Raw genomic sequence first — 14,447 nt, 5'->3', positions numbered from 1 at the left:
CTGCAGAGGATGGTCCTCCCCTTCCTCCTCTGAGGAGCCTCCGCTGATATATACTGTATATATTATTTATGTATTTATTTTTCACTGCCTCTTGGGCCCCCCACGGGCCAGGGCCCAGGGGCTTCAGGCCCGGTAAACCCCTGCATTAATCTGGCCCTGTATATAGGCCTAAGGCCGAGACAATAAGAAGAGACGTAATGGCATAATCAATTCAATCACTCCTTTGTTTCATCACAAAACCGGAGAGCAACATCTGTCCGATGAAGTCCACAAAGCATTTTGCATGTAAAAAACAGTTACATGACCTACAGCATGGTCAAGCAAGTTAATGTTCTGGGTTGCCTCTGAGAATAACATTGACGTATACACTGATACAGTGACTGAGTTCATCAGGAAGTGTATAAGGGATGTTGTTCCCACTGTGATGATTAAAACCTATCCAAATCAAAAACTGTGGGTAGATGGCAGCATTCCCGCAAAACTGAAAGTGCAAACCACCACATTTAACCACGACAAGGTGACTGGGATATGATCGAATACAAACAGTCCAGTTATGTCCTCCGTTAAGGGAAGCAAACAGGCAAAACGTCAGTACAGAGACAAAGGGGAGTCGCAATTCAACGGCTCAGACACGAGACGTATGTGGCAGGGATTCCAGACAATCACGGATTATAAAGGGAAAACCAGCCACGTCGCGGACACAGACGTCTTGCTCCTGGACAAGCTAAACACCTTCTTCCCCTGCTTTGACAATAACACAGTGCCACCGACATGGGCCGCTCCTGAGGACTGTGAGCTCTCGTTCTCTGTGGCTGACGTAAGTAAGACATTTAAGCGTGTTAACCCTCGCAAGGCTGCCGGCCCAGTCGGCATCCCCAACCACATCCTCAGAGCATGCGCAGACCAGTTGGCTGGAGTGTTTACCGACATATTCAATTTCTCCCTATCCCAGTCTGCTGTCCCCACTTGCTTCAAGATGTCCACCGTTGTTCCTGTACCCAAGAAAGCGAAGGTAACTGAACTAAATGACTATCGCCCTGTAGCACTCACTTCTGTGATCATGAAGTGCTTTGAGAGACTAGTTAAGGATCATATCACCTCCACCTTACCCGACACCCTAGACCCACTGCAATTCGCATACCACCCGAATAGATCCACGGATGATGCAATCACCATCGCACTGCACACTGCCCTATCCCATCTGGACAAGAGGAATACCTATGTAAGAATGCTGTTCATTGACTAAAGCTCAGCCTTCAACACCGTAGTACCCCGCCCTGTGCAACTGGGTCCTGGACTTCCTGATGGGTCGCTCCCAGGTGGTGAAGGTAGGCAACAACACCTCCACTACGCTGATCCTCAACACAGGGGCCCCACAAGGGTGCGTGCTCAGCCCCCTCCTGTACTCACTGTTTACCCATGACTGCGTGGCCAAACACGCCTACAACTCAATCATCAAATTTGCAGACGACACAGTAATAGGCCTGATTACCAACAATGACGAGACAACCTACAGGCAGGATATAAGGGCCCTGGCGGAGTAGTGCAAGGAAAATAACCTCTCCTTCAACATCAACAAAACAAAGGAGCTGATTGTGGACTTGAGGAGACAGCAGAGGGAGCACGCCCTCATCCACATTGACGGTGCCGCAGTGGAGAAGGTGAAAAGCTTCTCGTGTACACATCACTGACAATCTGAAATGGTCCACCCACACATTTAGTGTGGTGAAAAACCTAAATTGGGAGCATCCTGTCGGGCTGTATCACCGCCTGGTAAAGCAAATGCACCGTCCGCAACCGCAGGGCTCTCCAGAGGGTTGTGCGGTCAGCCCAACGTATCACCGGGAGCACACTGCGTGCCCTTCAGGACATCTACAGCACCCGGTGTCATAGGAAGGCCAAGAAGATCATCAAGGACCTCAGCCAGTCGAGCCATGACCTGTTCACCCCGCTATCATCCAGAAGGCGAGGTCAGTACAGGTGCATTAAAGCTGGGACCGAGAGACTGAAAAACAGCTTCTATCTCAAGGACATCAGACTGTTAAATAGCCATCACTAGCCAGCCTCCACCCAGTACCCTGCCATGAACTTAGTCACTGTCACTAGCCGGCTACCACCCTGTTACTCATCCCTGCACCTTAGAAGCTGCTTCCCTATGTGCATAGACATGGAACACTGGTCACTTTAATAATGTTTACATACTGTTTTACTCATTTCATATGTGTACAGTACATTCGGAAATTGTTCAGACCCCTTGACTTTTTCCACATTTGGTTACGTTACAGCCTTATTCTAAAATGGATTAAATAAAACATGTTCCTCATCTATCTACACACAATACCCCATAATGACAAACCAAAAACAGGTTTTTAGCATTTTTAGCAAATGTATAAAAAATAAAAAACAGATACCTTATTTACATAAGTATTCAGACCCTTTGCTATGACACTCGAAATTAAGCTCAGGTGCATCCTGTTTCCATTGATCATCCTTGAGATGTTTCTACAACTTGATTGGAGTCCACCTGTGGTAAATTCAATTGAATGGACATAATTTGGAAAGGCACACACCTGTCTATATAAGGTCCCACAGTTGACAGTGCATGTCAGAGCAAAAACCAAGCTATGAGGCCGAAGGAATTGTCCTTAGAGCTCCGAGACAGGATTGTGTCGAGGCACAGATCTGGGGAAGGGTACCAAAAAATGTCTGCAGCATTGAAGGTCCCCAAGAACACAGTGGCCTCCATCATTCTTAAATGGAAGAAGTTTGGAACCGCCAAGACTCTTCCTAGAGCTGGCCTCCCGGCCAAACGGAGTAATCGGGGGAGAAAGGCCTTGGTCAGGGAGGTGACCAAGAACACGATGGTCACTCTGACAGAGCTCCAGAGTTCCTTTGTGGAGATGGGAGAACTTTGCAGAAGGACAACCATCTCTGCAGCACTCCACCAATCAGGCCTTTATGGTTGAGTGGCCAGACGGAAGCCACTGATCAGTAAAATGCACATGACAGCCCACTTGGAGTTTGCCAAAAGGCACCTAAAGGACTCTCAGACCATGAGAGACATGATTCTCTGGTCTGATGAAACCAAGATTGAACTCTTTGGCGTGAATGCCAAGCGTCACGTCTGGAGGAAACCTTGCACCATCCCTACAGTGAAGCATAGTGGTGGCAGCATCATGCTGTGGGGATGTTTTTCAGTGGCAAGGACTGGGAGACTAGTCAGGATCAAGGGAAAGATGAACGGAGCAAAGTACAGAAAGATCCTTGATGAAAACCTGCTCCAGAGTGCTCAGGACCTCAGACTGGGGGCGAAGGTTCACCTTCCAACAGGACAACGACCCTAAGCACACAGGCAAGACAACGCAGGAGTGGCTTCGGGTCAAGTCTCGGAATGTACTTTAGTGACCCAGCCAGAGGCCGGACTTGAACCTGATCCAACATCTCTGGAGAGACCTGAAAATAGTTGTGCAGTGACGCTCCCCATCCAACCTGACAGAGCTTGAGAGGATCTGCAGAGAAGAATGGGAGAAACTCCCCAAATACAGGTGTGCCAAGCTTGTAGCGTCATACCCAAAAAGACTTGAGGCTGTAATCGCTGCCAATGATGCTTCAACAAAGTACTGAGTAAAGGGTCTGAATACTTATGTAAATGTCATATTTCAGTTTTTTATTTTTAATACATTTGCTATAATGTCTAAACCTGTTTTTGCATTGTCATTATGGGGTATTGTGTGTATATTGATGAGAGAAAAAACAAAACAATTTAATCAATTATAGAATAAGGCTGTAACGTAACAAAATGTGGAAAAAGTCATATATATATACACTACCTTTCAATAGTTTGGGGTCACTCAAGAATTTCCTTGTTTTCGAAAGAAAAAAAAAAATTCTGTCCATTAAAATAACATCAAATTGACCAGAAATACAATGTAGACATTGTTAATGTTGTAAATGGCTATTGTAGCTGGAAACGGCTGATTTTTAATGGAATATCTACATAGGCGTACCGAGGCCCATTATCAGTAACCATCAGTCCTGTGTTCCAATGGCACGTTGTCTTTGCTAATCCAAGTTTATCATTTTAAAAGGCTAATTGATCATTAGAAAACCCTTTTGCAATTATGTTAGCACAGCTGAAAACTGTTGTGCTGATTAAAGAAGCAATAAAACTGGCCTTCTTGAGACTAGTTGAGGATCTGGAGCATCAGCAATCGTGGGTTCGATTACAGGCTCAAAATGGCCAGAAACAAATAACTTTCTTCTGAAACTCGTCACTCTATTCTTGTTCTTAGAAATGAAGGCTATTCCATGTGAGAAATTGCCAAGAAACTGAAGATCTCGTACAACGCTGTGTATTACTCGTCCTAATATTTCGTTAGATATTACTACACTGTTAGAGCTAGGAACACAAGCATTTCGCTACACCCGCAATAACATCTGCTAAACGTGTATGAGACCAATAAAATTTGATTTGATTTGAATGTTTCCAACATTTTCGGACTACTAAACAACCATTCATTTAGAACCACAGAGTTACCGCAAGTGGAAAAGAAAACAGGAGCTGCCTCCACTATTCCAGCACCATTTCAACTTCAACATTTCAACATCATCAAATCACCTGTGCTTAGTTTAATACAGTGACAACTAAAAGATACCAAAAACAATTTAGTCCAATCAATGTAAGCATAATATGATGTGGCTGTCCATGGTACTGATTTGTGTGTGTGTGCGTGCAAGTATAAAAAACATGACTCACCCTACTTCTAGAAAAACGGCAATGAGATCCTCCTCTCTTTCATGTTGCTTAAATGGTATATGACTGTCATACAGTACATGCTTTTAGTTTTTCTTGTCGTAGGCTACCTGGCTAAAATGCTTGCTTGCTAGCAATGATGCGCCAGGGCAGCTAGTTAACATTAGCCTACTACATCTTGCTACATATTGAACTTCCATCGTCCCAGGCCAGGAGCACAATGTATGAATTTATGGTTGGATCAGAATCGCCTTTATAGCCATTGGCCAAAACTGAGAATGAAGTAAAACCAGTCCAAATCCCTATCTCCATCGATGGCTAATTTAGGAAATTTCAGCTAGCTAGCTAGCCACCAGAGGACAACACAACGAGATGCAACAATTTACATTTTTTCTCTAAATTACATTCTGCTTTTGATGTGATGTGATTGGTGTGAAGTCAAATCCAAACTGGCTTTCCTTGACACTTTTTTCTGGTGCGCCAGGACCAATCACAGTGGAGCTCACTCAGTTTTAGCTCAACGCTGATTGGCTATTATTTTGTTTATTTTTTATCAAGGGAGGCCAAATGCTCGCTGGCTTCCCTTGCATTCAATGCTACAGGTGGCAGCAATATCATTCTCTTTTTGACCAGACAGCATCAGATAGATGGGCTACACAGAGACAGAGGGGCGCTGTTTCGCTCACTCAGATGCTTTCTCCGGTGAGATACATTCAGCCTCTTGCGAATTGAAGGAAAATAATGTTTTTTCTTGGTGAATTGTTTTGGGAAACCTGACTTCCTTTGGCATCCATGAGTACACGCCACTGTTTGTTGTTTTATTCAACACAATATGGCTCTATCTGTTCTACAGGTAGACCTACACAAATGTGTCTTAATCATTTCATTTTGTTAATCAAAACTATAAGTAACCATACTTTGCATGTATGATGATTTTAGTTGTTATAAGCATTTATGACCCTTTTATAATGTCTTATTAAAAGGCTTATAGTGTGTTACAGTGGGGGAAAAAAGTATTTAGTCAGCCACCAATTGTGCAAGTTCTCCCACTTAAAAAGATGAAAGAGGCCTGTAATTTTCATCATAGGTACACATCAACTATGACAGACAAATTTGATTTTTTTTCTCCAGAAAATCACATTGTAGGATTTTTAATGAATTTATTTGCAAATTATGGTGGAAAATAAGTATTTGGTCAATAACTACCCTATGCTTTGACTTCTTTCTCCCCTCTCTCTCCAGATAAAATCTTCCGACTTGTGACGGCAGGCCGCCCAACAACCTGCCCGCTTGACCCTATCCCCTCCTCTCTTCTCCAGACCATCTCCGGTGACCTTCTCCCTTACCTCACCTCGCTGATCAACTCATCCTTGACCGCTGGCTATGTCCCTTCCGTCTTCAAGAGAGCGAGAGTTGCACCCCTTCTCAAAAAACCAACACTCGATCCCTCTGATGTCAACAACTACAGACCAGTATCCCTTCTTTCTTTTCTCTCCAAAACTATTGAGCGTGCCGTCTTTAGCCAACTCTCTTGCTATCTCTCTCAGAATTACCTTCTTGATCCAAACCAGTCAGGTTTCAAGACTGGTCATTCAACTGAGACTGCTCTTCTCTGTGTCACGGAGGCTCTCCGCACTGCTAAAGCTAACTCTCTCTCCTCTGCTCTTGTCCTTCTAGACCTGTCTGCTGCCTTTGATACTGTGAACCATCAGATCCTCCTCTCCACCCTCTCCGAGCTGGGCATCTCCGGCGCGGCTCACTCTTGGATTGCGTCCTACCTGACCGGTCGCTCCTACCAAGTGGCGTGGCAAGAAGCTGTCTCCGCACCACGTGCTCTCACCACTGGTGTCCCCCAGGGCTCAGTTCTAGGCCCTCTCCTATTCTCGCTATACACCAAGTCACTTGGCACTGTCATATCCTCACATGGCCTCTCCTATCATTGCTACGCTGACGACACACAACTCATTTTCTCCTTTCCCCCTTCTGATAACCAGGTGGCGAATCGCGTGTGTTTTGGATCATTGTCATGCTGAAAGACCCAGCCACGTTTCATCTTCAATGCTCTTGCTGATGGAAGGAGGTTTTCACTCAAAATCTCACGATACATGGCCCCATTCATTCTTTCCTTTACACGGATCAGTCGTCCTGGTCCCTTTGCAGAAAAACAGCCCCAAAGCATGATGTGTCCACCCCCATGCTTCACAGTAGGTATGGTGTTCTTTGGATGCAACTCAGCATTCTTTGTCCTCCAAACACGACGAGTTGAGTTTTTACCAAAAAGTTATATTTTGGTTTCATCTGACCATATGACATTCTCCCAATCCTCTTCTGGATCATCCAAATGCACTCTAGCAAACTTCAGACAGACCTGGACATGTACTGGCTTATGCAGGGGGACACGTCTGGCACTGCAGGATTTGAGTCCCTGGCGGCGTAGTGTGTTACTGATGGTAGGCTTTGTTACTTTGGTCCCAGCTCTGCAGGTCATTCACTAGGTCCCCCCGTGTGGTTCTGGGATTTTTGCTCACCGTTCTTGTGATCATTTTGACCCCACGGGGTGAGATCTTGCGTGGAGCCCCAGATCGAGGGAGATTATCAGTGGTCTTGTATGTCTTCCATTTCCTAATAATTGCTCCCACAGTTGATTTCTTCAAACCAAGCTGCTTACCTATTGCATATTCAGTCTTCCCAGCCTGGTGCAGGTCTACAATTTTGTTTCTGGTGTCCTTTGACAGCTCTTTGGTCTTGGCCATAGTGGAGTTTGGAGTGTGACTGTTTGAGGTTGTGGACAGGTGTCGTTTATACTGATAACAAGTTCAAACAGGTGCCATTAATACAGGTAACGAGTGGAGGACAGAGGAGCCTCTTAAAGAAGAAGTTACAGGTCTGTGAGAGCCAGACATCTTGCTTGTTTGTAGGTGACCAAATACTTATTTTCCACCATAATTTGCAAATAAATTCATTAAAAATCCTACAATGTGATTTTCTGGGGAAAAAAATCTCAATTTGTCTGTCATAGTTGACGTGTACCTATGATGAAAATTACAGGCCTCTCTCATATTTTTAAGTGGGAGAACTTGCACAATTGGTGGCTGACTAAATACTTTTTTCCCCCACTGTATGTCTTTATCTCTATGTAGGAACTTTTTTAAATGACACAAAATGGCTGTTATTTAGTCAGGATCATTATGAGATCATAATAACACATTATCAGGGGGGTCATGCTTACAACAATTCTTGCCCATAATAGGGAATGCGTTGTTTTTTATTCCGGGCAGTTGTATCAATGAGCCATTGTTATGAGGAGCAGGTTGAGGGATCAGTTATTTGTTGTTGACTGTGTAGAAGAAGGGCTGTTCCAGATAAGTTATTAACATCTCATTAATGTGTGGAATGAGCCTGGGCCACTACTTGAGCTGGAAGCTCACAGAATTTCCTGTACTTGTGCTGACGTTGTTTCCAGAGGCAGTTTGGAACTCAGTAGTGAGTGTTGCAAAAAATATATATACAACCTTACCGTGAAAATGCTTACTTACAAGCCCTTAACCAACAATGCAGTTTTAAGAAAATAGAGTTAAGAAAATATTTACTAAATAAACTAAAGTAACAAATAAAAAAAGTAAAATAACAATAACGAGGCTATATGGGTTACCGGTACCGAGTCAATGTGCAGGGGTACAGGTTAGTCATTTATATACTGCCACTCTGCTAATCATCAGATGGGGGGAGGAGAGGAGGTAGGGGGCCCACGTGGGTAACTGGGGGGCCCTGCCTTGATTGGGTAACTGATTAATAAAACATTTATATAATCTGCATAGTAAATAAATGTGAGTGGTGCTGGGGCCCAAGAGGCAAAAAACATACAAATACAAATGATGTATTTCTTTATTATTATAATTTTTTATCCAACCACAGGTGCCCGCTCTCAATGTTCAAAATACACCAGAGAGCATCATTTAGCCACAGAGGATACATAGTTTATAAAATATAACTGTGTTTTATCACAAGTACATACAGGTATCTGCCAAAATAAAGGAAACACCAACATAAAGTGTCTTAAAAAGGTGTTGCGCCACCACAAGCTGCCAGAACAGCTTCAATACGCCTTGGCATAGATTCTACAAGTGGACCTAAACCATGCCAGGAAAATGCACCCCACACCATATCTTTTGACGAGTTTCTCTGGTATCGAGTACTTCAGGATGTAAGAGAATAGTTAAACACTTAGATGGAGAGTTGGTTCATAGTATTTAATATTACAGTACTGGATTCGTATGACAAGCGGTACGGGCGTAGCCTATTGTCATCCGAATGATAGGCATACAAAATCTCTCAGTTTATATATGGCTTTGCAAGCTAATTCCATCCAACAGTTGCCAACCATTATTGAGTGTCACTCATCACCTACAATAGGATCCCCCTACATGGTATTGTGTTGCACCCTAGCCAGGATATTCCATCACATACTCCTTCTAAGATTAGCACAAGTGGCCCCCAAGCTATCTTGGCATGCAGACCTTCTGGCACCCACCAGTGACAGAAATAATACATGGAATTTCCTCCTCCTCTCACTCCCATACAGCTCAGGAGATCGAAGACATTAACAAATACTGTATAGAAAATGTCATATCAATAACATATACATTGTATCCCTTGTTTACTCAAGTCTTTCCTTTATTTTGGCAGTTACTGGTTTGCCTACAGTCTGGAAGGCCACGGTTTGGGAAGCATGGGTGCCATAGTCATATAATCTTACTATTTTGCTAACTTTTTTATTTACCGTTAAGTGTGTCTACATGACGTTATTTATTCTTGGGATATAATTTTTCAACAGAAAAATTTTCAAAAACCACTGGAGGACATCTTTAAGATTAGAGCAGGCTGGTTTGACAGATTAGATAGAGATATTGACCAACCTTTATTCTCTTCTTCTTTGCAGTATTGTCCTATTTTAGAATAGGGCTTCAGACATGAGTTAAGTGTTGAGGTTCAGCTCTGGGTCATTGATTATGGTGATAGTATGTGGTTGTTTTATCAACAGAAGAAGCTGAAAGACAAATATGTTATTTACCACCATTTCATTTACACATCACCAAATCTTTCCCAGTTTGTACTTTTTAGTTGCAGGATACAACTGTCACTAAGGTAGGCTTGATGGGAACTAGACATGAATCAGTCAGTTCAACAGGATTTGCATGAATTACACTGGGCAATAAATTCTCGACAATAATCGAATGTGCCACTTTGTGCTGAAAGCCACATGCCTACCTCCATTACATTTACATTTGAGTAAATCCAGAGCGACTTCCAATTAGTGCATTTATCTTAAGATGGTTAGGTGAGACGACAACATATCACAATCGTAGTAAGTACATTTTCCCTCAACAAAATATTGTTGTGGAAAATAACCACCATACTTTATTACAAACCAGGACACACACCTTGTCTACTAGCCTGCTTGTCTTATTTACCTTATCTAGAATCACATTGCATGCATGCTTATTTCTCATTCCAACCAAAAACTCTGTACTTATGCTAAATTTGGTCCTTATTCTGGAGAGAACCCTTCCGTACCCCACCCTCAGATTCAGCTTGATCGAAACACACAGCTCAAGTAAGAACGCCGCTTACCTTTGTTTAAACAGTGGCCACTGAATTTGTGTGATTCGTCAAAACCTCCTCCGATGGCAAAGCACTCAAGGATCTCTATAACCAATCACGTCGGGGTCACCAATTATGTTGTGGAAAATAACCACCATACTTTATTACAAATACGGTCTTACAGAGTTTTTGTTGCATCAAGAAATGACTTTATTAAAGTTTTCAACAAAGCCGATACCCGTCTGCAGAGGGGCACACATCCTTAAGGTCTCCCTCCATCTTATATCGTCCTCTTCAGTTTTCCCGCTCTTTTATTGCTCCGCCCACTTCCTTTGTCCCTGAGGACGGCTGAACTATTACTCCAACCAATCACCCGCTCCCCTGTCTTGCACACACACTCATGTTTAGTTTAAACATGACAAGGCCCTAAATTACACAAACCTCACCCCCTCAAGCTGTAATCAATCAAGAAAATACCAAGGAGACAAAGGTCTAGCCCAAACTCTATTCAACCCTGGTGCCGCTCCCTTCACTGTGTTTGGAGAGAGAGACAAAAACAAACGGCCCAATTCAGTTAGCAACAAAGAATGTTAACTATATGTTCATGATTAACTCAATTTTATCTGATAATCCATAAAAAATACACATCAGTATTTATCAGCAAAGTCAGTGCCAGTAGGAATAGATAAGTGCATGTTTTATTTTTGTGGAAAAGTGTAGACTGATGGCTCAAATGACACACATTTTTCTTACTGAGAAACATACTGTGATTTCTGTAACTCATTGAAACTAGCAAACCAGTTCAGTCAGCTCCAATGATTACTGTCAACACTCTTTATAATGTCAGTAGTCCAGCTGTTACACAACAGTCTGACATAAACTGGAATTCACTATCCATAGTTCATCTGATGCAGTATTCTTGTAAATTGCCATTGTCTTGGGTATCCTTCACCATCTCTTTGCCAACAAGTCTTAAATCTGTCTGTTTGTCTGTCCAGGCATCTCGGAGACTATGGACATGCTTGTGTGGGAACACTCTTTTCTTCTTCAACAACACTAAAGACAACGATGTGAGTTACCTGAATGTAATGGGCAATAGAAGGGGGCTATGATGGGACAGTGGTACATTAAATAGAGGAAAGAACAGTGGTCAATGTATTGCGGTTGCGGACAATCCAATATGTCACCTACTCCTGCGTATGTGGTTTTTAATAGTATGTGGAAAAACTGGACCTCATTGACGTCATCTCCTTGACGGATGACTGCAATCGAGACAGAAACCTGGAGGCAGCAAGACTCATCCTACACATGAAGGATGGGGAGATCAAAATCACTGTAAGGACATAGGGGACTGTTTTCATCTTCTTTTTGCAACATTACTGTGTTTAATCGTTTTAATAGTTTCCCTGCCTCCCTCCCTTTCTCTACAGGCCCCAAGTCTAGAGGCTCGAGAACTATGGAAAGGTTTCATCTATTCTGTAGTTGAGGTTAGTGAATCATGATACAGTTCATTCACATAGGCTCAGTAGGCTGGTTTTTCCTGGTAATACCTGGTCAGTAAACTGAGAATAATACCTTTATCTCTGCCCTGATTATCAACATACCACGATATCAAAAGTGAATTATGCTATCACAAATGGACTTTTCCTTTCTTGGCAGTGATTACGATAACACCTTTCAAGTCACTGTTTTATGATTGCATAAGACTTGAAAACTTAAGCGTGACCTCTCTCCTTCCTCTTCCTGTTTTCTACCCTTTATTCACGTTCCCACCTTCGCTGTTGTCTTGGCTCATTCTTTTTCTCTCTCCCTCTGCATTCACAGACAGTATAATATCAGTGTTTATTGGCATTGTATAATTATATATGTGGGGAATTTGATAGGATTATACCACATAGCTTAGCCAATACTGTTTCAGAAATTATGTGTTTCATGGCTTTTGGTTTAAATGACAGTATTAAACAGTCCCTGTGTGTCTCTACCTCCAGCTGTCAGTGCCCAGCTCACTTAACCTGCTGCCAGGCCAGATCCACATGATGAGGGAGACAGTGGAGACAGAGAGGGAGAGACAGAACAACCTGTCCCTTACCCTTGCTGCAGCATCCAGCTCCAACCTCGTAGAGGACATGCCTGCGTAAGCGTACACTAAACTAATGGATTTTGCCTAACTCTGTATAGGCATATCTAGACCTTTGATTTCCAGTGTTCAGATGTGTTACAGTGGGGAGAACAATTATTTGATACACTGCCGATTTTGCAGGTTTTTCTACTTACAAAGAATGTAGAGGTCTGTAATTTTTATCATAGGTACACTTCAACTGTGAGAGACGGAATCTAAAACAAAAATCCAGAAAATCACATTGTATGATTTTTAAGTAATTAATTTGCATTTTATTGCATGACATAAGTATTTGATACATCAGAAAAGCAGAACTTAATATTTGGTACAGAAACCTTTGTTTGCAATTACAGAGATCATACGTTTTCTGTGGGTCTTGACCAGGTTTGCACACACTGCAGCAGGGATTTTGGCCCACTCCTCCGTACAGACCTTCTCCAGATCCTTCAGGTTTCGGGGCTGTCGCTGGGCAATACGGACTTTCAGCTCCCTCCAAATATGTTATATTGGGTTCAGGTCTGGAGACTGGCTAGGCCACTCCAGGACCTTGAGATGCTTCTTACGGAGACACTCCTTAGTTGCCCTGGCTGTGTGTTTCGGGTCATTGTCATGCTGGAAGACCCAGCCACGACCCATCTTCAATGCTCTTACTGAGGGAAGGAGGTTGTTGGCCAAGATCTCGCGATACATGGCCCCATCCATCCTCCCCTCAATACGGTGCAGTCATTCTGTCCCCTTTGCAGAAAAGCATCCCCAAAGAATTATGTTTCCACCTCCATGCTTCACGGTTGGGATGGTGTTCTTGGGGTTGTACTCATCCTTCTTCTTCCTCCAAACACGGCGAGTGGAGTTTAGACCAAAAAGCTATATTTTTGTCTCATCAGACCACATTACCTTCTCCCATTCCTCCTCTGGGTCATCCAGATGGTCATTGGTAAACTTCAGACGGGCCTGGACATGCGCTGGCTAGAGCAGGGGGACCTTGCGTGCGCTGCAGGATCCATGACGGCGTAGTGTGTTACTAATGGTTTTCTTTGAAACTGTGGTCCCAGCTCTCTTCAGGTCATTGACCAGGTCCTGCCGTGTAGTTCTGGGCTGATCCTTCACCTTCCTCATGATCATTGATGCCCCTTGAGGTGAGATCTTGCATGGAGCCCCAGACCGAGGGTGATTGACCGTCATCTTGAACTTCTTCCATTTTCTAATTATTGCGCCAACAGTTGTTGCCTTCTCACCAAGCTGCTTGCCTATTGTCCTGTAGCCCATCCCAGCCTTGTGCAGGTCTACCATTTTATACCTGATGTCCTTACACAGCTCTCTGGTCTTGGCCATTGTGGAGAGGTTGGAGTCTGTTTGATTGAGTGTGTGGACAGGTGTCTTTTATACAGGTAACGAGTTCAAACAGGTGCAGTTAATACAGGTAATGAGTGGAGAACAGGAGGGCTTCTTAAAGAAAAACTAACAGGTCTGTGAGAGCCGGAATTCTTACTGGTTGGTAGGTGATCAAATACTTATGTCATGCAATAAAATGCAAATGAATTACTTAAAAATCATACAATGTGATTTTACTGGATTTTGGTTTTAGATTCCGTCTCTCACAGTTGAAGTGTACCGATGATAAAATGATGTTCTGTGTGCAGGTGTTACCAGCCTGTGTCTCGTACCGAGGCAGAGATTATGTTGGAGAGACACTCTGACCGTGGGAACCTGCTGCTGCGGCCTAGCAGGGATGGAGCCTCATTGGCTGTCACCACTCGACAGGACCTCAATGGGTACGCCCCCCCCAATTCCTGACAATTACATTTGCAGTACAATCAAAGAAAATGCACGTCACATGATAATTTGATGAATGATAGGCCACACATGCTGAATCACATGAAGGCAAGTCCATACTTATTTGTTCATGTGACAGATAGATTAGAGACCAGTAGATAGATGGATTATTACTTAGAATTCATTAATGTGCCACTCCTT

The 14,447-nt window shown here is 43.3% G+C and overlaps 1 protein-coding gene across 1 annotated transcript in view; it reads left to right on the top strand.

Annotated features, from left to right (window-relative positions):
* LOC121540323 (signal-transducing adaptor protein 2-like) overlaps positions 1-14,447 on the top strand; it is a 29,662-nt gene that overhangs the window by 7,567 nt on the left and 7,648 nt on the right. Inside the window, exons 2-6 of the mRNA XM_041849107.2 lie at positions 11,353-11,424; positions 11,570-11,689; positions 11,785-11,841; positions 12,343-12,488; positions 14,114-14,245. Of these exons, the coding sequence (XP_041705041.2) occupies positions 11,353-11,424; positions 11,570-11,689; positions 11,785-11,841; positions 12,343-12,488; positions 14,114-14,245 (527 nt within the window). The remainder of the gene's footprint in view (positions 1-11,352; positions 11,425-11,569; positions 11,690-11,784; positions 11,842-12,342; positions 12,489-14,113; positions 14,246-14,447) is intronic.

The sequence above is a fragment of the Coregonus clupeaformis genome, chromosome 26 (genome assembly GCF_020615455.1).
Source record: "Coregonus clupeaformis isolate EN_2021a chromosome 26, ASM2061545v1, whole genome shotgun sequence".
Classification (NCBI taxonomy): Eukaryota; Metazoa; Chordata; class Actinopteri; order Salmoniformes; family Salmonidae; genus Coregonus; species Coregonus clupeaformis.
This window is presented reverse-complemented; position numbering and strand designations above follow the sequence as displayed.